Consider the following 26,031-nt stretch of genomic DNA (forward strand, 5'->3'; position numbering starts at 1 on the left):
TAGAAAAATGAAGCTTCTTCCCTTCTAGTCTGATTGTTCATGTAATGGTGAAGTTTTGCATAACTCCGTTAGGCCTAAGGTGGAGTGCTGCAGTGGGTGTCATACCAGAATAGAATCTATATCTCCCAGTAACAGTGGGCCTCACTTCATCAGGTGGACTTGGAAGTGATATTGTCCCCAAACCTTAACCTGAATTTACACTCTTCAGCCCCCAACCACCCTCAAATGAGATAGCCAAGAACCGGTCCGTAGCCCTGGAACTGCTGGCTGACAGAGACTCTAGTTGGTGTTCCTGCCTAGGGGAGGGGAGAGCAGAAGTAGAAAAGAGTAAAACATCACTGGCCTAAGGGTGCAAATTTTCAAACCCATGACCATGTATATAAATGTGCCCCTTTCCAAGAAAGGAGAGGAATCCCGGCGGGACTGGGGTTTTACGTCACTGAAACCTTAGGTGGAGGATGGAAGAACCTTGGGGCCGTAGCCAATAATGATAAAAGTTACATGTGTCTCTAGTTGCTACAAAGATAAAGGATGTCCCTGATGACCAACCGGGCCAGCTCTGCAGGATCTGATGGGGGAGGACAGGAAAGGAAGACGCTGACCTCTGCTTGCACAGTTCAGCAAGAGCACAGTTGGCCCGGACGTAGGATGCCAGAAGCCCAACACTCTGACCCCGGCGAGGATTTCAGGTATGTTCCACTGCTATGTTTCCTCACAGACAGCTTGGTCTGGGACCATGGGCTATTCTACAAGCCATCTATCTGTGCCCGAGAAATCCTCTAATTGGTTTGGGAGTGATTTGGCTAGAGAAAAGCATAATCAGTGCTGAAACGGTTGGATTCCTTTTCAGAACTGTAAGTTCCTTACGGGCAGGGAACATGTCTGCTGATTCTGCTGTATTGTACTCTCCCAAGTGCTTAATGCAGTGCTCTGCACATAGTAAGCACTCAATAAATACTACTGATTGATTCTGAATGGGTCAACAGGGAGGAATAAAAGAATTCATCCTAATGAGCTGTAAGGAAAATGAAAACGTAGTAAAATTTGATTTCATAGCCTGGCCTGGGGGAAGGGAGTCACGAGACCCAGATTCTAATCCCCACTCTGCCACTGGCCTGCTGGGTGACCCTGGGCAAGTCACTTCTCTGTGTCTGTTTCCCTATCTATAAAATCTACAAGGGAGATTGTGAGCATCGTGTAGATCAGAGACAGTGTCTGATTTGATTATCTTATCTCTACCACAGAACTAGGCACCCAATTCTGCCAGAACATAGTTTCTGCTCCATATTTTCTTCAAGTATTTGAGAAGTTTTATTCAACTACATGAGACTGAATTAAGATGTAGGATGTCGTGGGGTTATAAGGGAAGGCTTGACAGTTGCATATGGCATTAGACACCATGAGTTTTCCTTAACATATGTTTTTTAAGAATGCACCCTCGTCATTTTAGGAGATCTGTGAGTCCTTAGCTAGCTCAGCACCATTAGCAAATCACAAAAGTAGGAGAAGTAGAGGGACTGCTTGCACATTATGAGTTGGACTTGCAGCTGGGGAACTTTCTGGAAGGTTCCCATTATAGTCTTCTGCTGGTGGATGGTCCATCAGGCCATCTCAGGCCACCTGATGCTTCCTTCTGGCTGATTGAGGCAGTGAAAAGCAGAGCTACACGAAGTTCCTTGTGGAAAGAAAAAGTGTGTGCTAACTCACTTGTAGTGTACTCCCCCAAGTGCTTAGAACAGTGCTCTGCACACAGAAGTCAATAAATACACTGAATTGAAGCACAGATTTTCCAGGAGTTTTCATAGTGTTAACCTAAATCTAACAGCAAAAGCTGTTGTAACAGCCAAGAAACATTGAAATCACTTTCTGTCCACATTCCTGGGTCCGCAGGTAGGAACTAAGGAGACCAAGATTCTTTCACTATAATAATGTAAGTCAAAGACCAGTTGATCTTCAGAAACTCTTGTGCGTACAGCAAGAGTTTCTGGTCAAAAACTTGTAAAATAGAGAATAACAAAGTAACACATTCCTTGCTCACAAGGGGCCAACATTCTAATGGGTTGAGATAAATCTAATATTTGCAACTAGAGAGGTAAAAAATTAAGTGGGCATATATATGTATTATATATGTGAGTCCTGATTGCTAGAGTTGGTTGGAGGGGTGACAAGGTTCAAGGTTCTGGGAAATTAACTGGATGAGATTAGTGGTGAGATGGTCTCTTGGAGACACCAGGAATAATTAAGTGATTGGGAGGGGTCATTAGTTTTGGGGGCTGCCCTGATGTCTAATTATGGAATATTAAATATGGGGAAGCAGTGTGGCCTTCTGGAAAAAAGCACAGGCCTGGAAGTCAGAAGACCTGGGTTCTAATTAATTTACATCTGATTAATTTGTATCTACCCCAATTTGTATCTTGCCTTCTGTGTGACCTTGGACAAGTCACAACTGTTCTGGACCTCAGTTTCCTCAACTGTAAAATGGGGATTTAATACCTGCTTTCCTTCCAACTTAGACTGTGAGTCCTACGTGGGCCTGGGACCGTAACTGACCTGACTAATTTAAATCCACCCCAGCACTTAGAACAGTGCATGACATAAGGTAAGTGCTTAACAAATACCATTAAAAAAAAGATCTGAATGTATCCACATTAAGAAACCTGTCATCAGTGAAACACTCTGTCTATTGGATTCCCCAGCCAGTGTCCACTTTTACAATTCAGTGCACTTTTTCCTCCGTACTATTGTCTTTTCAGTCTTTTCCTTTACCTTCATCATTAATATCCTTATTAAATATAGTTGGGGGTAGAGAGACTGGACTCATTTCGTGGTCAGGTACCAGGAGCAGAAGCTAGCCTGAGAACTCAGAAACTAAGGGGAAAATAGGTACATTTAGTTCTCAGCTTGATACTCAATTATACATGTCTACTCACTTGCCCTCCTGTGGTGCCCCTGCACTTGAATCTGAATCCTTTAAGCACTTAATATTTACACCACCTTCAGCACTTACACAAAGAAGTTACCCACATATTCTTATACCCTGCCATTTCCTCTCTCTCTACTTTATATCAATGTCTGCTTCCTCTCCTAGACTGTAACCTCCTTGTGCACAGTGATCCTGTCTACTAACTCTATTGTACTCTACTCTCCCAAGTGCTTAGTACAGTGTTCTGCACCCAGTATGTGCTCAATAAATACCTTCGAATGATTGATATTAGAAAGGAACATAAAAGTCAGGAGCTATAAAAATACGGCTAGAGACTCAAGATAATAACAAAGCACATGTTCGTGTCAGAAGACGAGAAAGCATTCATTTTAACCTTACAAGAAATAACTGCTGTCCTTCACAAAAAAAACCAGCCAGAAATTAAGCTGCGAGGAAAGACTTGAACTAACAGGAAAAGGAAAGCGGTTTGAGCACATGGACATAACACACGTTTGAAAGTTGGCTGCTTTCTTTTCTACCCAAATAACAAATGGTTTACTTTCCTCAGCAAGAAACAGAAAGGAACAGGATCTGATGAGTGTGCAGGAAACCCTTTTGCCCTATCAGTTCCTAGCAACAATTTAGTTCGATTTTTTTTTCTCCCTAAAGCTTAGTGCTTTAGCGAAACAACGAGGGGTAGAACTGACAGGTGATAACTTTGAGATTTATTGGTTAGTTCATTCAGTGAGTGTTTTTACAGGATAAAATCCATTAAGAGTCACACCCAGGTCAACTTTCATGCAGCAGGTAGATACACATATTTTAGTAAGAGTGAATAACTCCTTAAACCATAATGTTTTGCACTTTCAGAAAAATGGAAATGAAAAATAAAATGGATGTTAACTGGAGCGGAAGGGTGATTTTGCTTTTGAAACATAATATGTAATATTAGTGCTATTTATCGGACATTTGCTGGAAACAATACACTGTCCTAAGTGTAGACTGTAAAGTTCGCTATGGGCAGAGAATGTCTGTTATTTTGTTGTACTCTCCCAAGCACTTAGTACAGTGCTCTGCACACAGTAAGTGCTCAATAAGTATGATTGACTAAGTGCTTAGCAAAGTACAATAGAAAGAAGTACATGATTCCTGCCCACTCTAACAGGAGAGTCAGATATAAAACTATTTACAGGAAGAGTAATCAATAGATGGTTAACTACACAACTGAAATTAATATGGCTAGTAGGTTATGACTTGGAGTTCTGGGAATTAGAGAAAGTTTGTTTAGTCTCACTTTATTTTAGAATATATGATAGTTAAGTGTATGACAATCTACACTGTGACAGCTGAGGGGGAAATAAAGCCCATATTCAGCCTTTAATTCAATTTCAGAAGCACAGAACTTTCAGATCCGGTTTCTATTAAACCCAGTCTAGGAAAGCTAAGTAGGGAATGAGGGACCTAAAAATCTACTTCTCTATGTGTGTCCAGATAACTCAGGGAAATGTAAGTGTTTTATCCTAATTTATCTAAGTAATGAATTCAACTTTCCAAATCACTTTATCATAGAGACCTGACCTCACTGGGTTTTTGAACATGACTCATCAACAATAGTCTTTCAAGATGACACTGCCTTTAAAGAGAGGTAATTGAGTTGGCTTGGTCCTTAATCTAATTGGTCTAGGACCCTAAACCTGACATTCAGATTAACTCTGAAGACATTTGAGGCTTTAAAATGCTCAGTTCAACATCAATCAATCAGTGGTATTTATTGAGCACTTACTCTGTGCACAGCACAGTGCTTGGGAAAGTATAGTATAATAGAGTTGGTAGATTGTGAGCCTGTCATGGGCAGGGATTGTCTCTATTGTTGAATTGTACTTCCCAAGCGCTTAGTACAGTGCTTTGCACAACGAGAGTGCTCAATAAATATGAATGAATGAACAGGAGCTTACAGTCTACAGGTGGAGACAGACACTAAAATAAATTACAGATGGGGAAATATTGTATTAATATTTATATGAGTGTTCTGCGGCTGGGGTGAGTTTCAGAGTGTTTAAGTCAAGTGCATAGTCAAATTATATATTATAAATATTTTATGTTAATGTCTGTCTCCCCTCTAGACTGTGAGCTGCTTGTGGGCAGGGAACATATACCAACTAGGTTGTAGTATTGTACTCTCCCAAGTGCTTAGTTCAGTGCAGTGCAAATGGTAAGCACTAAATAAATACTACTGATGATGATGATGATGCAAGGTGAAGGTAGGTAAGGGAAATAAAAGGCTTAGTCTGAGAAGGTCTCTTGGAGGAGGTGTGATTTTAGAAGGGTTTTGCAGGTGGGGAGAGTGGTGGACTGTTGGATATGAAGAGGGAGAGGGTTCCAGGCCCAAGGGACAATGTGGGCAAGCAACTGCTGTTGGGCTAGACCAAATCAGGTTATACAAAATAAACTGGCATTAGAGGAGTGGAGTGTGCAGATTGGGTTGTAGTAGAAGATCAACAAGGTAAGTAGAGTGAGGTAATTAGGTGTCTTAAAGGTGATAGAAAGAAGTTTCTGTTTGATGCAGAGGTGGATGGGAAACTATTGAAGGTTCTTGACTGGGATGATTGAATTGTTTTGGAAAAATGATTTGGGGAGCAGAGTGAAATATGGACTGGAGAGGGGAAAGAAGGGAGGTATTTTGTTGCATTAGAGAGAGCAGGGTGTGTAACTGGTGTAGAGAGAAAAGTGGGATGAATTTTGTGGGTTTAACATCACCTTAGGAACATTGTAAAGAAGGTGGAAATAATTTTCCCAGAAAGTCTTATTTAAAGAGTGAAAAATGCATAAAGAGAAACAGTTGAGCTTTGGGATTTCTGTGATTTAAGAAAAATCCATTTGTAATTTACTTTAATGACTGTCTTCCCCCCCCACTCCCCCAAGATTGTAGACTCTTGTTTAGTCAAGGATTCTACTGTTTCCTGTCTCCTTAGTCTATTCCTCGTGGAAACTATCACAATTTAATATTTATTGGCTTACTTTCTCCTGGGACCTTGCAGTGACTATGCCTCCTGGCTCAATATGGTTCTACCCCCCGGAAAACAGCAGAGAGGCTGAAAAACCCCCTGAGGCTATGGAAGGGTAGCAGGATTGGTAACTTGCCACCAGCCTGAAAATGATGGAAATAATAATAGCAATAGAATTTAAGAACTTAGTTTAAGCACTGGGGTAGATCCAAGATAATCATATAATATACAATCCTTGACCTGCATGGGGCTCACAATCTGAGGGAGGGAGAATAGGTATTTTATCCCCACTTTACAGATGAGGAAACATACAGGGAGAGTGAAGTGACTTGCCCAAGGTTACACAGCTGGCAAGTGGCAAAACTAGGATTAGAACCCAGGTTCTCTGACTACCAGGACTGTGTTCTTTCTTCTAGGCCACCCTTGCTCTTGTTTTTGTTTATATTTTTCCATTTGTTTCAATTATTATTTTTCAACAACTGGAGATGGAGGAAAGAAATCATGGAAAACATTTCCAAGGCTGTTTGGCAAAAAGGAAGCCTCTTCAGTTAGAAGATAACCTCAGTGTCTACAGGCCATGAATCTGCTGCATGTAATGGGATTGGATCCCTTGGGAAAACCTGTGGGTGTTAGGATATTGTCGAACACTGGACTAAGCGCTTGGGAGATACTATATAACAGTTGGTAGACCTACTTTCTTCCCTTAAAGGACCAAATCTTTATGGAATGAGCCTTTTTTCTAATGGCATTTGTTAAGCGTTTACTATGGGTCAGACCATTCTAAATGCGGGGATAGATACAAACTAATCAGATTGGACATGGTCTATAGCCCACATGGGGATCACACTCTTTATCCCCATTTTACAGATGAGGTAACTGAGGCCCAGAAGACTGTAAGCCCCATGTGGGATATAGACTATGTCCAACCTCATTATCTTGTACCTATCCCAGCACTTAATACAGTGCATGGCATATAGTAAGCACTTAATGATGCCATTGGAAAAAAATGTTCCATTTGATTGCAGAAAAGTATATTCCAGTTCTGCAATACGCTTTCCCAGACTTCTTGAGCATGGCATTCAAAGCAGCAACAAACCTATTTGGACCTAAAGATTTCTTGAATCAGTTTTGGGGTTTAACCAGTTCTAAAAGATTATGCTCCTCTGCTATCCCAAACCTTATGAAAATCACATCTCTTCCAAAGATTCTTCCCTGACTAAGCCCTCAGTTCCTCTTCTCCCACTCCTTTCTGTGTCACCCTTTGCATTTGGATTTGCACCTTTTATTCACTCTGCCCCTCAGCCCCACAGCACTTTAGTACGTAACTGTAATTTATTTATTTATATAAATATCTGTCTCCCCCTCTAGACTGTAAACTCACTGTGCTCAGGAAATATGCCTACCAACTCGGTTAGAGTGTACTCTCCCAAGGAATTCTCTGCATAAAATAAGCACTTAATAAATATAATTGATTAGATTGGAGTCTCCCTCCCACCTCTCAAGCGGGACAGGCACTATTTCCTTGTCCTACCTGGAGGTTGTTTTTCAGCATTTAGTACAGTGCTTAATACACACTATTGCTACAACCAGCCAAAATGATGCACTATCATTTCAAAGAGTAAAAACAAAAGGGAGTGGTGAGAGATGGAAATCCCCATTTTATCCAGGGAACCAAAGCTCCCTGAAGCTGTGTGAGGCTCCTCAGATAAAGACACCCAGTTAACTATCAAAGCTAGAGTGGACTGTATACCTTTGTGCCTAAAGAGGTGATAAGCCCAGTCTCTATATTTCTTGCTGTTGCTATGACTGACCAACTTCAGATAAGTTCAACTGGACCATAATGTCAGCAGCTACTTCCAGCTCATAGATGCCTGCCTATAGGAAGGGAAAATACAATTGTCCTGACAAATGGGATTATTCTGTCAACAGCTTTAAAGAGACCCATCTTCACAGCACTCTTGTCAGGATATCCTGTCATTCAGCTAGGAGGGTGTGTAGTCAATCTGACAGCAGCAACTTTCAGTGCAACCTTTTCTTTGGGTATTTTTTTCAGACGGGGGGTGGGGGGCAGATTTCACATGCCTGTTGTTTCAGTAATGAGCTTTGTACAGGAAAAAAATGTCACTGATTGATTCCAAAGGAAGAAGGGTGGAACATTTAAAGGCAAGGCAGAAGAGAGAAACAAGCCAGTAAGAGAATGTTGAAGTAGCAAAAACTCATTTGTTTTTGGTCCTGTCTTGAACAGAACAAGAGCATTTTGGAGGCAAGGGGAAGGAAAAGTGAGCATTTCCTCAAAATGGACAAACATCTGCTTATCTTATTCCTCCTTGGTCTGGTCATGTCTAATCTCTGTTTAATGGCGGCAACCATACAACAGGTAAGATGAAGCTTTTTGCATAATTTTGGAAAAAATAATCACGTTTGTAATGTGTAAAAAAAATAAATAAATTAGTATATCTGCACAATGGAACTATTCTGTGACCTGGCGGAAATACGCCGACTCTGCCTGTAAGACACTGCTTTCTTCAATTTTACAGAGTTCAACTAATTATCTCTGTGCTAGAGACAAAATATGTTTAACTTTTGTGGATATGATCACCTGGGACACTCACTTATTTCTCCAGTAGATTATTGTAATAATAATAATGGGGTTTGTTAAGCGCTTACTATGTGCCAAGCACTGATCTAAGCACTGGGGTAGTTACAGCTGTGGTAGATTCTGAAGCAGTTCTGCTATTTTGCTATGTGTGGGAAAGGAAGCTCCGTTGGAGCTGAAAAATGACGCTGGAAAAAAAATGACATTGGCTAAGTAAATGGTACATCCTGTAAACATTTCTCAAAACTTACTTGAATTTCACCGACTCAAACGTGTGTGACTTGGTGTAGAAGTTCACCAAAAATTCTTATATATATAATTAAAATTAACACTTAAGAGTTTTAAGTAATTAGGACTCTAAGTGTGATGGCAGATTACCAAATGTGACTGTGGGACAGTGGGGTAGTGGGGTGAATAATCAAATCTTACTCAAAAAATGAGACCTGACTTGCTAATATGCATTTCGAGCCAGTCTGTGGGAAGACCATTGTTATTGTAAGCTTGCTTTTTGCATTTCTTTTTGTTTAAAATACACTCTATGTGTTGTAAATTAAATTATAATGAGAATAAAATTTAAATTGTTCTAGGCTGCTAAACTCAACTGTACTCATGGTTTATTAGATAACTTGCTCATTGGTTATATGCAACCTGGAAAGTCTGGAATATACCCTTCAGTCTATATGCCTCACATTCCTGTTTCTCATTTAGGCTTAGTTAATTTTCTATTGCAGTAGGGCATTAAAATCTAAAATGCTCTTTAAGAGATTAACATGAATTCCCACATTTCACAATGACAATATGGAGACCGGTGGCTCCCTCCATAAAGGATTGCTGGAATTCATACCAGGGGAAAGAAGGCTGCACCCTTAAAGAAAAAAAAAATGGTCAGCCATCATTCTTGATTAATTATATTTGTTCTACATTTATCCAAGTGGATCACTCTGGTTAAAAAATGTCCCATAATTGAGAATTCAGTTTGGTCATTTTGTATACTTTGCATACAAATAATATTTAAGATGCTACATATGTGTGTTTTCCAGGACGATGGTCATTTCAGTGATATTCGTATTTTCATTTCTGACCAGTTAGTCGACCATTTGCAGCCGAGGCAGGTTTTCATAGACTCAATGGACACTGCGTATTTCCTCCTCTAATGAACTAACCGCCTCTGGAATCAGTACACTCTGAACAAGGCAAACAACCTAAGGGAGGTTTGGATTTCAAGGGGTGCGATGTCACCCTCAATTGGAATTGGACTGAAACTATAGTTTCCATCCTTAGTTGGCTTGAGGCCAGTGTTCCCCTTTTTGGAGTCAAAAACCGAGGACATTAATATCCTGGTACTATCTAAATAACTGGGTTGCAACTTTAAGCAAGGAAGTTCTTTTGTTGATGCCAACTGAACACTGAATTAAGTGGATGTAACCATTTTTTAATGCTGCACTTGTTATGGATGCTGTCAGCTTCTCTTTAACATCAAAAGCATCCAGGAAGCCCTGGTTGCTCTTGACTTTTTGCCAAGCATGAGACAGAATGAGTTCAACAAATGCAATCCCTGCTTTTTAAACCTTTACAGTTCAAGACCAAGAACTCGAATGGAAAAGTGCTAAGGACATACGGATGGCTGACAATGAAAAATTGCATTGATTTTAAAACTGTGCAAAGTATGTTGCTCAGAAGCAAAGGGAGGCATGAGTATGAGGAGGAAGGATGGGAAAAATTGCCACCTGTTTTCTAATAATTCAAACAAGTCCTTCATAGAGGAGATGGTATATCAGAAACTGTTTGAACAGTGGCAATAGAGACCATGATGAAGTGGAAGAAGAAGGGAATGCCAAGTATAATGTCTGCCTTAGAAAATGCTTAAAGGAAAGAGAGGAAAGAATGGTTCTGCCTAAGCCCAGGGCTTCTGATTCAAAATCTCAACAGTGATATACCTGGTGATGAAAGTTCACTTTTTGAAAAAACAGAAAAAAATCTGTTCAGGATTCTTTCTCTATTTGGTTTATCCTGATCAGTTCATCAAATATGAATCTATTACATTAACTCTGGCCTCCTTCTACTGAAGAATTGCTAGTGTATGCTGCATAAGAAAATAAATGCTATTAGTGAGGCACATCTAGACTAATAGTCTGCCTTTGGGTGGTGGAAACAGGATGCTTGAAGAAACTGTGTTGTGACTGCCCTCCTTGTTGTACATCCTAAAGTTTAGGAACATGCTATTCCTGAATTTTCTCTTCTATAGCCCTAACTTTCCCTCTAGCGTTAGCCAGTATGGGTCATTCATTCATCCATAAATTTAACTGAACCACTCTTTAACCCACTGACATTTTCTACCTGCCCAACTCCCGGAGGTAACAAATTCCAAATACTTACCATCCCCTGCAAAAGAGCTCACACACATTTTACTTCCAATATTTAAAAAAAACCCACATTTGTGCGAAGAAGCCTAATAGATCTAAGTCCAGCCCTCAGCTGATATATTTCTGTGAACCAAAGCAAGAAAGAGTTTTGCAATAACCGTATTAGGATAGAGTTGAATTGTTATGGAAATGGCTATTGAAACTGTTGGCTGTTCCTCGCTTTTTCCAGGGAACAAATAGATGTGACAAGAAGATGCTCGTTACAGCCAGGACTGAGTGCCGATCTTGTTCTCTAAACTCTCAAATCAAATGTCCGGAGGGTTACATCAAAGTTACCAACGGTTCCTCTGGAACACGAGATTGCAGGTACTCATTTTGGAAAAATAGGTATTTTAAATAACAAAGAGCTCAAAGATTATCCAAGATGAAATGGATCGACCTATTGCAACTTCTACCTCAGTATTGCTCCATAACTTTCTCTTATTCCTTTAATTTTATTTTGACCTTATATTCATGTGTTTGTATTGAATGGGGATCTAGGAATTTGATTCTATGATGCATGAACTTCTTTTAAAAAAAAAAATAATCAATACTATTTATTGAGCATTTGTTTTGGGCAGAGCATGGTACTACCTACAACAAAACTGGTAGGCACATTCCTTGCCCACCAGGAGCTTAAAGTCTAGATGTCACCCAAAGGACTTGGCACTTAGTTGCTTCTAATTCTATTGGTGTTGGTTAATTGAGCCAAGCCTTGGAAAAATGCATTAATATGGTTCCTTAAAACCACATTTTCATGCTATTATGCCACCATATTTTCTAAGCAGAAGGGCAAACAGAAGGGGAACATGTGTCCATGGCTTTAGCTGGGTCTCTCTCAGTGTTCAACTACGTTTCCCTATTCATACTGGAGAGGAAATAGAGAAGCTAGAAATTTGTTCAAGGTCACAGAGTCTCCCTGTGGAGAAACTGAAATTAGAATCTTGGTCTTCTGATTCCCTATCATCTTCTAAGATAGTGCTAAAAAATTCTGGATGATTTTTACCATTGTACTTGGGAGAATACATTTTTGCTTGTTGAGTAGATGAAATGACTGCTAGAATAGTGATTCCCAAACAGTGTCCAGAGCACTGGTATGACTTTGGAACATTATGGAGTGCCCCGCCATTTTGGATTCACTGGGCATGAATGTTTGATCCCAATTTCAGTAGCTGCTTGAATAATAATCAGTCATATTTATTGAGCACATGTTATATGAAGAGTACTATACTAAATGCTTGTGACGGTAAAATATGACAGACTTGGTAGACATTTTCCCTGCCCGCAAGGAGCTTAGAGTGGAGGATCATGGTCCCAAACTAAAGACCTCAACGTTGTATAGGATGAGCAACCTGTGAGCAGTCCTGCTCATTCGAAGATTTCTCTGGTGGGGAGATGGGGAACATGCCCACAGATCACCTGTGGTTTTTAGGGGTTTTTTGGTCTTATTTTAATGGTATTTGGTAAGCCCTTACTATGTGTCAAGCACTGTTCTAACAGCTGGAGTACATACAAGTTAATTAGGTCAGATGCAGTCCTTGTCCCACATGGAGCTCACATTTGAAGTAGGAGGGAGAACAGATATTAAATCTTCCTTTTGCTATTCAGGAAACTGAGGCACAGAGACTTGCCCAGGGTCACACAGCAGGCAATTGGTGGAGCTGAGATTGATTGATTGTTAGCAAGTCCATTTTGCTCTTAAGCCCAAGCAAATCAACATTAGTATTTACTGAGTGCTTAGTCTGTGCAGAACACTCTAATAAGCACTTGGAAGAGGACAATAGAGTTAAGCGTTGGGTTTGGGACCCACTATTTAAGACTGTCCTGCTCTCCTGAGTTTTGTAGAAGCCTTTTCATGTATTTTAATGATTATTTTACCCTCTTTTCTCCTCTCCCAGATACCCCCTTGAGATAAGAACCTACACCTTATCTCTCCCAGGGTGCCGACATATCTGCAGGAAGGAATATCTGCAGCCACAGTGCTGTCAAGGACACTGGGGCCCTGACTGCATGGGTAAGCACCCTCCTGGAAGTGACATTTTTCTTTTCACTTTCATCCTTTCCTCTTCACCTTATACTCCTTGAGTCAGTCAGTCAGCTGTATTTATCGAGGGCTTAGTCTATGCAGAACACTGCCTTAAGTGCTTAGAGTACAATATAACAATATAGACATGATCCCTAGAGGGTAGGGATTATGTCAGCGTGGCTCAGTGGAAAGAGCCCGGGCTTCGGAGTCAGAGGTCATGGGCTCGAATTCCGGCTCTACCACTTGTCAGCTGTGTGACTGTGGGCAAGTCACTTAACTTCTCTGTACCTCAGTTACCTGATCTGTAAAATGGGGATTAAGATTGGGAAATCACGTGGGACAACCTGATTACCCTGTATCTACCCCAGCGCTTAGAACAGTGCTCTGGACATAGTAAGCACTTAACAAATACCAACATTATCATTATGTCTACTAACTCTATTGTACTCTCCCAATGCCTTAGAACAGCGCTCTGAACAGAGTAAGCACTCAGTAAATACTAATGGATGATTTGTCTGGGCTTAAGAGCCAAAGAGACTTCCTCTCAATTAATCAATCAGTGGTATTTATTGAGCTCTTACTGTGAGCAGAGCCCTACACTAAATGCCTGGGAGAGTTCAATACAACAAAATCGATGACACATTCCCTGCCCACAACAAGCTTGGAGTCTAGAAGAAAGAGACTTGCTATGGAAAGAGAACTGAAAAAATTGTCTTTAACTGTTGCTGAGTTGTACTTTCCAAGTGCTTAGTACAGTGCAGAGCACATAGTAAGTGCTCAATAAATACAATTGAATGAATGAAGAACAGTAACAAAAGGTGTAGTCTGAAGTCTTTTTTCTGAAAAATCTATTTCTTAGTCGTTAAAATTCAAATTGAGGAAAACTGTGGCATGTACATGAATCTGCTTTATGGAGGCTTATGATTTTTTTCTGGATATTTTCCTTCCCGAGACAAATCAAATCTAAAGAGCATCCATTTTTAACAGTTTTGTGACCTAATTAATGAAGAAAAGAAATCCAGGATGACATGTACCTACTGGAATCCAAGACTCATAAATCGCATGCTAGATAGTTCCTCCTTGTAATTACCTAAGCAGAACACAATTCTCCTTTTTCCATTTACACTTGGATTTTAGTCCTGACAAGTGTCAGTTTCAGGATTTTGAGTTTAGTATGATCTAGTCTGTTCCTTACAGGTTTTAGGACGAGTGCTATTAAGAGGGGAAAATAGTTAGCTGAGATAAATTGACTCTTGTGTTTTTGGAGGTGTTAATTGCCCTTCTCCATATCAAAGCACTAACTGTTTGAAATACTCTATATTCATGATGATGGCATCAAGAATATGAAGGCCTTCTCAGTGCCAGATATGGCTAAGAAATAGGTGCTTTGATTTTCAGATAAGGTTGAAATATCTGCTAGATTGTTATTCTTTTTAAATACCTGAAACCTACTCATTTTAGGAAAGAAAAATCGGTTTGAATGTAGTACGGGGAAAGACCTTGCAAAATGCCAGGGATAGTTTCAGCAATAATGGTCTGTAAGCAGTATGGCCTAGTGGGAAGAGCATGGGCCTGGGAGTCAGAAGGCCTGAGTTCTAATCCCACTTCTGCCACTTGCCTACTGTGTGACCTTGGGCAGGTCACTAAACTTCTCAATGCATCAGTTACCTCATCTGTAAAATGGGGATTAAGACAGTGAGCCCCATATGGGACATGGACCTTGTCCAACCTGATTACCTTGTATCTACCCCAGTGCTTAATACAGTGCTTCGTACATAATAAGAACTTAACAAATTTTTTAAAAAATTCTGAAACTGATCTAATCTAATGAGAGAAAGGTAAAGTAGCCAAATGCTTGTTTAATGCCCTTACTAAACATGAAATGGGAGCCACAAGAATCTGAAGGGAAACAGGACTAAGAATCTTCAATCACATTGAGGTGTGTGTGTGTGTGTGTGTGTGTGTTTGTGCAAGCGTGTGCACACTCACACACCACCAAGTGGAGCAAAGTTCACCCCTGGGTTTAGGGTGTCACTGAGGTTGAGAATTCTGTGAAAGCTCAGGCATTTCCCTCTAATAAATCTCAAGGCCAGAAAGATTGTGTGTGCTAGGAAATATTTGGTAATCATTCCAGCTGTCCTTTGATTTGGGAAAAATAGTATGACTTTATCTCCAGCTTCTGAACAATGGGATGTCTCGAAAGCTTCCTTCCTCTGACTCCCAAAAAAATCCCTGCTCGTTTGTATATTTCTCTGCTTTTGGTGAATGATAGTGGCAAAGGTGAGATTTTAAATATCACTTACATTTCCTTCAAGGTTAAGGGCACATCAGAATAGACAGTGTTCCTCTCTTCTCTTTCAGGAAGTACCCTCCAAACACCAGAACTGCAAACATTTCCAAGGCAGAAGTCTGGGCTACTTTCTTTTTCCATCGTACCAGCAATGTATGCGTTTTTAAAGTCACCAGTCACTAAGCATAAAGCACAACTTGGCAGATAAAACCAACCTGTTTGGAGGCCTTTTCCACTAGGTTTTAAAGATGCTTTGAGGGGACTGATTTTCCAAGTTTTGAATAAAAAGTTATTAGATTTTTTCAATTCATTTCATAAGAAAAGCATTAGGAACATGTCACTTGAGGCAGCACATCATCAAAGATCTATTTTAAATGTAGTTTTCTTGGACTCGTTAATTCTCATTCTCCTCTTCCTTTTTATTTCCCTGGACTTTTTCTGAATTCCACATTATCTCCTTGAAAGAAGAGTTTGTCTGCCCAAGTCGGTCCATGAAGAAAACATTTTCTCTGTCAGATTGCATCCATATGATCTGCACTCCACTGCCAGCGTTAATAATTATAACCCCAAACATTTAGAACAGGATTCAGTGTTTGTCCAGATGAATCTGAATCTGATCATTCAACCCCAGGGCTTATCTTTGAAAACAGCCTGCAGATGAGTTTACATAAAAATCCCATTTGACCCTTTAGTTCTTGGCTAAATAGGTGGTATTTAGGGTTTAAATCATATTTGCATAGAGCTCTGATTCTAAACCCCTCAGGGGATTCCCATTCAGAGTAGAATGAGAGCCTATCAGGCTGGGTCCTTGAAGGACTAACTCATTCCTATGAGTGACCCATTATTGTAGTTGAAGTACATATTTTACGGCTGCAATACAAAGTAGAGGACCAAGAAGAACTATTAACTGAAACACATTATCCACAAGTTGCCAGGGGCTCTTCTCCACTCATATTGGAGATATCTCTCTATAGTCCCTTAAAGGAGAGAAGAGATACAGTTCCTTGGGACACCGAGACCAAAAGGAAACCATTTATCTGCCTCATTGAAGTTACAGAACAATGAGGTAATTTGCTGACTGGATCCTACTAACTCAAGCTGCTCCATGAGAGAAGCAGACCAAGAGGCAATAAAGGGGAAAAGGAACTGGGCCATGAGTAGTTGTGTCAGCAATTTTCAGCAGTTGTTTATCAGCAGTAAATCCTGTTAGTCTCCTCCATTTCAGGTGGGATCTCAGGAGGGGAAAGGGGTAGCAGCTGACATTTAGCTGACATGGAGACTGAGGAAGATAGCTCAAACTATTCATGTGAGGAGGACGGATCGAGCTTGAGGTCAGGGCTGTGAGTGTGATTTGCAGCAGTGTGTCCCAGTCTCTCATCCTAGAAGGTTGTGGCGTTACTCATTTTCTTTTACCCCCTGACTTCCCCATCTGAACACCCATCTTCATCCCGTAGGTTTTTTCTGTGATTTCGTCTTGGTCTCTGTTCTACAGCATGACCTAGTGGAAAGAGTATGAGTCTGTTGGAATGTCAGCTCTTTATGGGAGGGGAATGCCACACTTGGTTCATTCAATAGTATTTATTGAGCGCTTACTATGTGCAGAGCACTGTACTAAGCGCTTGGAATGAACAAGTCGGCAACAGATAGAGACAGTCCCTGCCGTTTGATGGGCTTACAGTCTAATTTATTCTCTATGTCCTGCCTGCCACTTTATTTTGTAATTGATATCATGACTAGGGCTGAATCTTGCAATCTGGAATGAATGAAACAGAGTGCTGCAAAAAGCTAGGGCCTAGAAGTCAGAGGATGTCGATTCTAATCCTGGCTCCACCACTTGCCTGCTGTGTGACCTCCACCTCTCTGTCCCTCAGTTACCTCATCTGTAAAATAGGGATTAAGACTGTGAGCCCCATGTGGGACTTGAACTGTGTCCAACCTGATTATCTTCTATCTACTCCAGTGCTTAGAACAGTGCTTGGCACATAGTAAGTGCTTAACAAATACTACAGTTGTTATTACTGTGTCAATAATCCAGGCTTTGTTGGACAGAGAGAGGATAAACTAAGCCCTACTTTTCAGTATAACACTGTACTAAGTGCTGAGGTAATAATAACAATAATTGTGGAATCGATTACGCAGTTCCCATGTTCCAAGGCATGTTAGTGAGTGCTGGAGTTGAGACGATATAAGCAAGTTGGATCCAGGCCTGAACCCACACTGGGGTCCCAATCTAAGAGGGAGGGAAAGCTAGTATTTTTTTAATCCCCATTTTCAGTTGAGGAAGCTGAGGCCAGAGAGATCATACAGCCAGCAAGTGACAAAACTGGGATTGGTGCCAGTGCTGCCTTGGTCATTTATGGATCATCATCATTTTGAGTGTCTATTTAGTTATGTGGTGTGGACCTTGATTTCTCGTTTGAATCTCCAGAGTGCCCTGGAGGAGCGGGATCACCCTGCCACCAAAGAGGGAGGTGTTCAGATGGTATTCAAGGAGACGGAAGCTGTACATGTCTAGTAAGTTCGCATTCATGCACAGTGAGATTCTGTATCTTGAAATACCCATTTCCGGTCCAAGTTCACCAATCAAACCTACCTGTACCCCAGTTTCCCCAAAATGAAACATTCATCTGGAATAGAGCTATAAAAAAACATTCTAGGATTGAGTTGTACAAGGAAGTCCTTGAGGTGGGAGGGGGAATGGTAGTGAAAAAGTTTTCGCTGACAGTTAAATTCTAAAGTTTCCTGTTATTTGAGAGAGTGGAGAATTCACGTGAACGGAACTGTCTAGCATCTCAGCTACACTACTCGATATTGATTTAACTGTTTTTTTCATTGTTTTTCCTGGGTATCTATCCTCCAAAGAGCTAAACATGTGCCAAAAAACACCCTTTTTCTAAATGTTTCCTAAACATTATAGCAGTCAGAAAAAGGGTAAACAGGAGGAAAATCAAGTCAAACAGAGGAGAGGAGTTGAAATTAAAAAATGGCAAATCCAGAGATCAGTAAATTGGTGATGTGTGTATTGTTGTTGTTGTTGTTGAGGGCTTATTATGTGTCAAGCACTGTTCTAAGCACTAATGTGGGTACCAGTTAATCAGGTTGGATACAGTCCTTGCCCTTCATGGGATTCACAGTCTCAGTAGAAAGGAGAACATGTATTGAATCCCTATTTTACAGTTGCGAAAACTGAGCCACAGAGAAGTTAAGTGACTTGCCCAGGGTCACACAGCAGGCAAGTGCCAGACCTGGGATTTGAACCCAAGCCCTCTGATTATCAGGCCTGTGATCTTTACACTAGGCCATGCTTCCCATATTATAATTAATCTTCTGTGTGCATCATTCTGCAGGAAGGATTTGGAGGAACGGCCTGTGAAACATGTGCTGAGGATCATTTGTTTGGACCCAATTGTACCTCAGGTGTGTCTATATTGCTCCTTTAATGTATTCTCCTTTGAACACATTCACCAAATCAATCGGTCATATTTATTGAGTGCTTACTATGTGCAGAGCACTGGACTCAGCTCTTGGGAATGTACAATATAACCGAGTTGGAAGATGAGTGAAAGTCAAACATGAGGTCAAATCAAGTTCTCGCTCAGAACAAACATAACTCTAAAACTAAAAAACCATTAGGAAAAAAAACATTTCAGAGGCTAATGGTTCTCAGAAGTAGGCAGGAGGGACACACACTCTGTTTCAAAAGATGCTTCCTCTTATACATGCCTTCCTCCTGGATTCTAATTATGCCTCTTCCCTTCCCAACTCACTGCTGCCACTTCTGCCTCTCAGTTCCTTCCCCCCTCCTCTTCCTCAGCTCTTCTCTCTACTTTTAGGTCAGAGCCTTAGTTGGCCACAAGAGCCAAAGAGGAAGAGGGTTTTGGAAGCAGAATTCAAGGGCAGAACGAAGCATGACCGATCTGAACAGAGACTAAGGCTTGTGAGCCCAGCCCAGGGTTTAAATAGGTCGGTGCCATGCCATTCGTAAAGGGAGAATGATTGGCTGGCTGAGACCGAAAGCGCTCGTTGCTGAAAGAAAAGCTGTCCAGGCACATGCACGACTTTATCAAGTGGGTGTCCACTGGGTGCCAGTGTTGGCTCACCCAAACTCAGTGTTGGCAGCTTCGCACCTCTCTAGGACAGAACCTCTCTATCGGTTCTGTTGATTTTTAATGTCTATTTTTAAATGCTTTGGGAACATTCTCATGCTCAAGCTGTTTATGAGTTAAAGGATGATTTAGCGCTCCAGCTGTCAAGAGTTTCCATCTCCCTCCCCCCACTGTGTTCCCGTGTGTCACACCTCTTGGAATGTTTATTTTGTTTCAGGGGTTGGGACAAAATTTGAAGTTTGAGACTCTCCCCCGCTCTCCCTCTCCCCTGCTCCAACATCCAAGGTCAGTGGGGGTCCTTATACAAAATGGTTACTGTGATTTGGGGACCGCCACCCTTCGTCTTTGATCCCCAGGCCCTCAGCAGACATGGGCATGGGTTTCAAGTCACAGTTTGTATCAGGGGAGAAGGAGAGAGAAGGAATTTTCCAACACAGTGGAATCATGCTGTACCCTTTCACAAAGTGTCAGTGGATCTTTATGCGACCGTCTGGAAATTCCCCTCCTCACTCTTAGCTGGAATGAGTTTTGAAAATCTCTTTCTCCTCATCCTATTACCCAACTGTGATGGGAGTGGGCTTGGTTGGTTCAGCCACTTCCACTCCCATACAAGATTCACACCTAATCTACAGGCACTCAGCAATGTCCAGGAGGAGTTAAATCATTTGCTCAATTATCTGCTCAGATTTCTAAAAGCTGTGTAATGATCTTGATCACATTCAGCCATGTCTGTGCTGAAGCAAATACTATTTAAAGGATGGAGTTTCTGTTTCATTATAAAATGCCTCATCCTGTATTAAGAACGTCATTTTTCTATGTAGTTTGTCAGTGTGTCCACGGAGTGTGCAACAGTGGAATAAAAGGGGATGGTGCCTGCACATGTTATTCTGCGTATACAGGGGCTTACTGTGACAAGCGTAAGTGCAACGTATCTCTATTTGTATTCTGCCAAACTCTGTAGACTTCAAAAGCATTCTCTATCAGTCAGTGGTATTTACTGAGGCCTTACTTTGTACAAAGTAATGTACTAAGTACTTGTGAGAGTACAGTACAACAGAGTGGGTAGACATGTTCCATGCCCACACTGATTGTCTCTACCTGCTAATCTCCCCCAAGAACTCCCTGAGGTAAAACAGGTTCCTCGAACCCAGAGTTAGGTAGGTCTGACAGGTACATCTGTAAACCAGTCAAACACCTCTCTTGCAAATCCCAAAGACAGCATAGGATCCTGCATCCGTAGCTAATCCTGACTCACAAGCAAACCTGGGGTGGAGTCAAGACTGACCATCCAAACTGGACTAAGACATGTTTTTAATGGTATTTCTAAAGTCCTTTCTATGTGCCAGGCACTATACTAAGCTTTGGGGTAGATCAGATCAAGCAAATCAGGTGGATGTAGTCCATGTCCCACATGGGGCTCACTGTCTTAATCCCCATTTTACAGTTGAGGTAACTGAGGCACAGAAAAGTGAAGTGATTCGTTCAAGGTCACAAAGCAGGAAAGTGGCAGAGCTGGGGTTAGAACCCAGGTCCTTCTGACTCCCAGGTCCATGCTCTATTCACTAGGATTCCAAAGCACAGCTACTTCTGTGGCCCAGGAGTAGCATGGACCGTCTTTAAGACAGCTCTTGGGAGAGAAGACACTTAGTTACCCTCCTGCAGTCAGAAGTTGAACGGAATGGATTGGCCAGTCCCTATCTGTGGTGCTTCATACTGTTTAGTTTTCCAAAGAACGTTTTTGTTGCTCATCATATTTTGTCCTCACAACATCTCTGTGAGATTTGGAGAGGTGTGCTTTATTAATCCAACTGTATAGATAGGGAATCCCTGTCGAAAACTTAAAATCATTCCAAAAAGTTGAATGTGCAACTCCAATTGATCTTGTTTTCTCAGCCATCCCCGAGTGTGAATCCTTGCAGTGCCCTGAAAACTCCAGGTGCTCCACTTCTAATGTGGATGAGTCCAAGTTGGAATGCAAATGTGTTCCAAACTACAAAAGAGATGGCAAACACTGTCAGCGTAAGTGCCCCTCCTAGCTCTCTGCATTTGTAAGGATGCAGGCAGAAATTTTTTCAAAAAAGTTTCTTATATGGTTTCTATCTAGTTAATAATTTGTGCGTGTGTGTGCATTTGCATATATTCCTTTAAAGAAATTTCATCAAATAGTGCCTTGTTCAGAGAACCTACCATTTACCTTGAAAGCTCTTTGAAGGTGGAGACTGTGCCTATTCTTTACCATGTACTCTAAATGCCTAATACCTGTGGAGGCTTAATATGTGTTTGGTTGACTGATTAATCGTGTGTTTTATTATTCTCCTTCAAGCTATCAACCCATGTTTACAAAACGTCTGCCACGCTAATGCTGATTGTAGCTATCTGGGACCAAATCGCCATAAATGTTCATGCCAAGAAGGTTACAAAGGAGATGGCAAAGTATGCTTACCGGTGGATCCTTGTCAGGAGAATTTTGGAAATTGCCCAACAAAGTCCACAGTTTGTGTGTTTGATGGCCCTGGGAAGGTGAGAATTCAATAGGACCTGTAGATACTTGGAATCTGAGTGAGAGAGTAGGACGTTAGATGGGATAGATCCCCCAACCAAAAGAAAAGCAATCTGCCAAGCATCATTTGGGGCCATTAATGGAGGCAGAATAGTGACCTATCGGTCTGGCACAGGATAAGATTTCAGGTTATTTTGTTCTTGATGAGCTTTGAATATTAACTGTTCCCTAAGGGAAATTAAACCACTCTGGGATATTGCTGAACCATTAGTCATCCCTATAACCACATCCTGAATCTAACTGGGAGTATGTGGAGAGAACAGTACTAGGAATAATGCAGCAATTGACACAGAAAATATTTCAGTTTGTTCAGCCATAGTACCGGTTTCTATTACAAATTTTGAATAAGGTACAGTTGGAGGATTAGGGAATATTCTCAGTATGCATGACGATGTGGATGTAGCACGATGTAATGGAAGAAGAAAATGGTTCTGCTTATGCACGTAGTATCAGTCAAGGAATATCAGTTTTCTTGACCACTGGGTCCATCAAGAACATAATCCCAGCATTTAAGAGGTAATAACAGATTTTCCAGAAAACCTTCATTCCCCACAAATAAATGAAGTCAATTCAATTTAGTGATGAAGTCACATTTCACCAGATGTCCTGCAGGGGTTATAAAATATAAACTGGGCAATATGCCTGAAAGACTACAACTTTATACTATCACAGACCAGTGAGGTTGGGTGATTAGGAGAAGGACAGGAAAAGGGCAGAGACATATGGGCTCATACTCATGAGGGCTGGAAATTATTCTTTTTTTTTCATTCAAATATTCTGCCCAGGAGAAAAGAGATGAGTCCCTTTTGAGTACTGTATGATCCTTAGGGGGCCATGCAGTATTCTAGACAGGAACTCCCCCTCCGGCCATTAACGTTCTATGGTGACTTGGGAAGTTTGGAGTATTTTTTTTTTGCCCTGTGAAACTGTTCCCTCTGGTTTGTTACCTTGGGTCTGCTTAGGCTTTACAATATTTGTGTCTGAAAAATCAAAGTTGTGTGCAGAAGTGAAAATCCCTGAAATTAGAGGGGCAGGGAGAAGGAACAGTGAAAGTAAGAAGTGGTTAATTGAGAAAGAAATGTCTTATATTCCCAAAGGAAGAGGTATCCTGATACAGCTTCAGATAAATCTATATCACTTTTGATAAACCGATTTCTCCGGGTCTTCCAAAAACTAAATCCTAGTGATTGTGTGTCGTGACCTTAGAATAAAAACCCTTGAAAGTGCAGGTCAATTAACGATTCTGTTTTCTCTTCTTCACTGCAGTCACACTGTGCCTGTAAAGAACACTACAGAAATTTTGTTCCTGGAAAAGGTTGCAGCATGACTGATATCTGTGAGTCTAGGAACCCCTGTCATAAGAATGCCAACTGTACTACAGTTTCACCAGGCCAAACTGAGTAAGTTTCTCAATCCCATTCTAAAAGTGAACTTCACTGGAGTAGTCAGAGGCATGTAAACAAGGGAAAGCTGACCGATGAGCTCTGTATAGAATAACAAAAACTTTATAAAGTGTGTTACTGTGGTATTAAGTGCTTGCTATGTGCTAAACTCCAGGGTCCATATGAGCTTTTGAAGTTAGTCTGGCTCCGAATCTATGATCCCCAGTTTACAGAGGAGGAAACTGAGGCCCCAAGAAGTTGTGACTTGTCCAGAGGCCCACAATAAATTAGTAGTTGAGCTGAGATTAGAACCCAGATCCCCTGACACCCAATCCTGTTCTCTTGAAGGACTGTTTGTGCTATTAATAGGACATGAAGTGGCCAGTGTCCTGTAAAAAAGAAACAGCTGTCACCAGAAAACATGTGTTGAGGTAGATTGTCTCAGTTTGTTTGATTGTTTCCATGTTAGTAGAGAAATATAAGGTATTAGAGGTGCAAAACTACTCAAAAGGTAGTATGTAAACATTGTCCTCACTTAGTAGAACTCAAGTTTTCAAAGTAATTTAATTCTGAACTAAAAAAATGCTCAAGTAGCAAATGTGTCACCTGCTTCAAGTGACAGTTTCTTGTGATCTATGTCACGTAATGAAATGAAAATTAGTTCTGGTATTTGGAAAAAGCAATTTGTTCTTTGGATGATGGGATAAAATAATGTCTGGACTGACCTCAGCATACACCAGGTAAATGTGCATGGTTAGCATGAAGGGAATTCTGCTTTCTGCCCAAATACCACTACTCTCCTTGCTACTGAAATAAGATTGGCATCTCCTTAATCATCCATAAGATAAGGAAAAGTTCATGTTAAGTGATGAAAGAGGGTGTCCCCTGAATGCTTTTTAACCTCAATGGGGATTTGTGTTTGTATTCACACTGAGGAGGATATTTGGGGATAGAAGGGTGAGTGAGAGAAACAGGAAATTCCTGAGGAAGTGTGGTTTACCTGGAGAGGAAAAAGGATGGGTTTGTGTTTGTGTCCACACTGAGGTAGGAGAGTGTGGATTTGTGCTTGTGTTCCCCTTGAGGAGGGGATTGTGAGATTGAGGGCTGGATCTGAGATGGGAAGGGCCAATAAAAATACAGGGCATATAGTGATGGAGATGGTTTACCTTGCTGTCCTCCTGCTGCTGCCTAGGCCTGGGCAAAAATAGGGTTCTTGGCCCTTCTGAATCCAGGTCCCTCTCAAGTCTTTCTTATTCTATTACTCCTAGGCATTCTGAGAAATATGTGTGGGCAGAGAGAAGGTAAGTTCTTTGTGGGCTGTGGATTCATCTACCAACTCTGTTATATTGTACTCTCAAGCACTTACTACAGTGCTCAATAGGTGCTCAATAAATTTGATTGGCGGGGGGAGGGGGGGTACACACAAATGTATGCTAATAAAAGCATGCATGTTTTGGGACATAGCATAATTTCAGAGAGTGTTGCCATTTCACGGGCTTACTTGAGAAATGCCAATACTGTATGAATCTCTTTGACCTTTAATGCAAAAATAAAAATTTCCAAAAAAGGCAATTCTGAGAGGACTCACTGCTGCCCACCCCTAGAGAACATCTGAGTCAACTAAAAAGCTAGGAATCGTTGATGGGCATTCCAAAGTAAAAGTGCAAATTGTTTATTCCTTTTTTGTTCTGTTCAAAAATGAGGTCATCGGGATATAGTTCTCTCTTGGCCGAGCTGGTTGTGTCCTTTGAAATTAAATGTCAAAGCATGATGCATAATGCAGGCAGCTTGATTCATGGTAACTCGAGAAACATTTGTAGATGAGTATGTTTAAAGGTTTGTTTAGGTTCCAAGTCCTTGCAGTTAACCACTGACTTCAAGTAAAACACCTGTAATTATAACAGGATTCATTTTCAACAAAGCATACCCTGCCTTCTACTCTGCAGCTGAAAGTTGCCAACCCATTCCTTAGGTGCTTGCAGCTGACACATCTGTGATTGCTCCAGATGAAGTGGTTTATAAGTGAAATAGAGGAAGAAGATTAGTAATGGCATTATTGAACCCCTACTGAGTGCAGTGTACTGTTCTGAGCACATGGAGAAAGTCCAGCACAAGTCCTGATCTGTGCAGTGGTGATAGGCCCCTCCTCAATCCTGTCTTGGACAGAAGTATGTACTCAGACCATGTCACCTCCCCTGCAGGGCTCTCCACTAATAGCCTAAGGCCCAAGACCCTGCCCGCCTAGCGTCCTGGAGCCCCTAGCCAGCCCAAATTGTCCCCCCCCCCAAAAAAAAAAACAGGCTTCAAACTCTCAGAATGTCTGTGGCTCAGAGCAGTTGCTTGGAAAAATGCGAATGACCATTCAGTCCATCAATGAGTGGTGACTATGTGCTGAGCTCTGGTGTTTGGGAGAGTATGATAGAAATGCTAGGCACGATCCCTGCCCTCAAGGAGTTTGCAGTGGAGCAGGGGAGACATACACTAAAATGAATTTCAGGTAGGGAATAAGGAATAAAGATGTGTGCAAATGTGCTACAGGGTTGACAGGGGAGGTGAGTCCCCAACTGCTTAGATGACAATAATAATAATGGTATTTGTTAAGCGCTAACTATGTGACAAGCAGTGTTCTAAGCGCTGGGGTAGATACAAGCTTGGCCTGGCTTACCCATATGTGGCTCATTACATTTTAGCCTTGTGCAGAAATAGCATACACGTTCCTGCTCAAACCCCTTTAATCTCCC

The 26,031-nt window shown here is 41.2% G+C and overlaps 1 protein-coding gene across 3 annotated transcripts in view; it reads left to right on the forward strand.

Moving 5' to 3' along the window:
* The first annotated feature begins 510 nt into the window (after positions 1 to 510).
* Positions 511 to 26,031, forward strand: part of STAB2 (stabilin 2) — a 107,564-nt gene continuing 82,043 nt past the window's right edge. The window contains exons 1-12 of one of the 3 annotated variants that reach the window (XM_029078915.2): positions 511 to 689; positions 2,514 to 2,599; positions 8,174 to 8,305; positions 11,117 to 11,253; positions 12,825 to 12,940; positions 17,671 to 17,756; positions 18,590 to 18,659; positions 20,170 to 20,265; positions 21,242 to 21,367; positions 21,672 to 21,868; positions 23,175 to 23,308; positions 24,559 to 24,591. In XM_029078915.2, the coding sequence (XP_028934748.1) occupies positions 8,225 to 8,305; positions 11,117 to 11,253; positions 12,825 to 12,940; positions 17,671 to 17,756; positions 18,590 to 18,659; positions 20,170 to 20,265; positions 21,242 to 21,367; positions 21,672 to 21,868; positions 23,175 to 23,308; positions 24,559 to 24,591 (1,076 nt within the window). In that variant the 5' untranslated portion in view covers positions 511 to 689; positions 2,514 to 2,599; positions 8,174 to 8,224. The remainder of the gene's footprint in view (positions 690 to 2,513; positions 2,600 to 8,173; positions 8,306 to 11,116; positions 11,254 to 12,824; positions 12,941 to 17,670; positions 17,757 to 18,589; positions 18,660 to 20,169; positions 20,266 to 21,241; positions 21,368 to 21,671; positions 21,869 to 23,174; positions 23,309 to 24,558; positions 24,592 to 26,031) is intronic. The other 2 variants (XM_029078917.2, XM_029078916.2) reach the window with 2 other exon arrangements.

The sequence above is a fragment of the Ornithorhynchus anatinus genome, chromosome 14, assembly GCF_004115215.2.
Source record: "Ornithorhynchus anatinus isolate Pmale09 chromosome 14, mOrnAna1.pri.v4, whole genome shotgun sequence".
NCBI classification, from domain to species: domain Eukaryota; kingdom Metazoa; phylum Chordata; class Mammalia; order Monotremata; family Ornithorhynchidae; genus Ornithorhynchus; species Ornithorhynchus anatinus.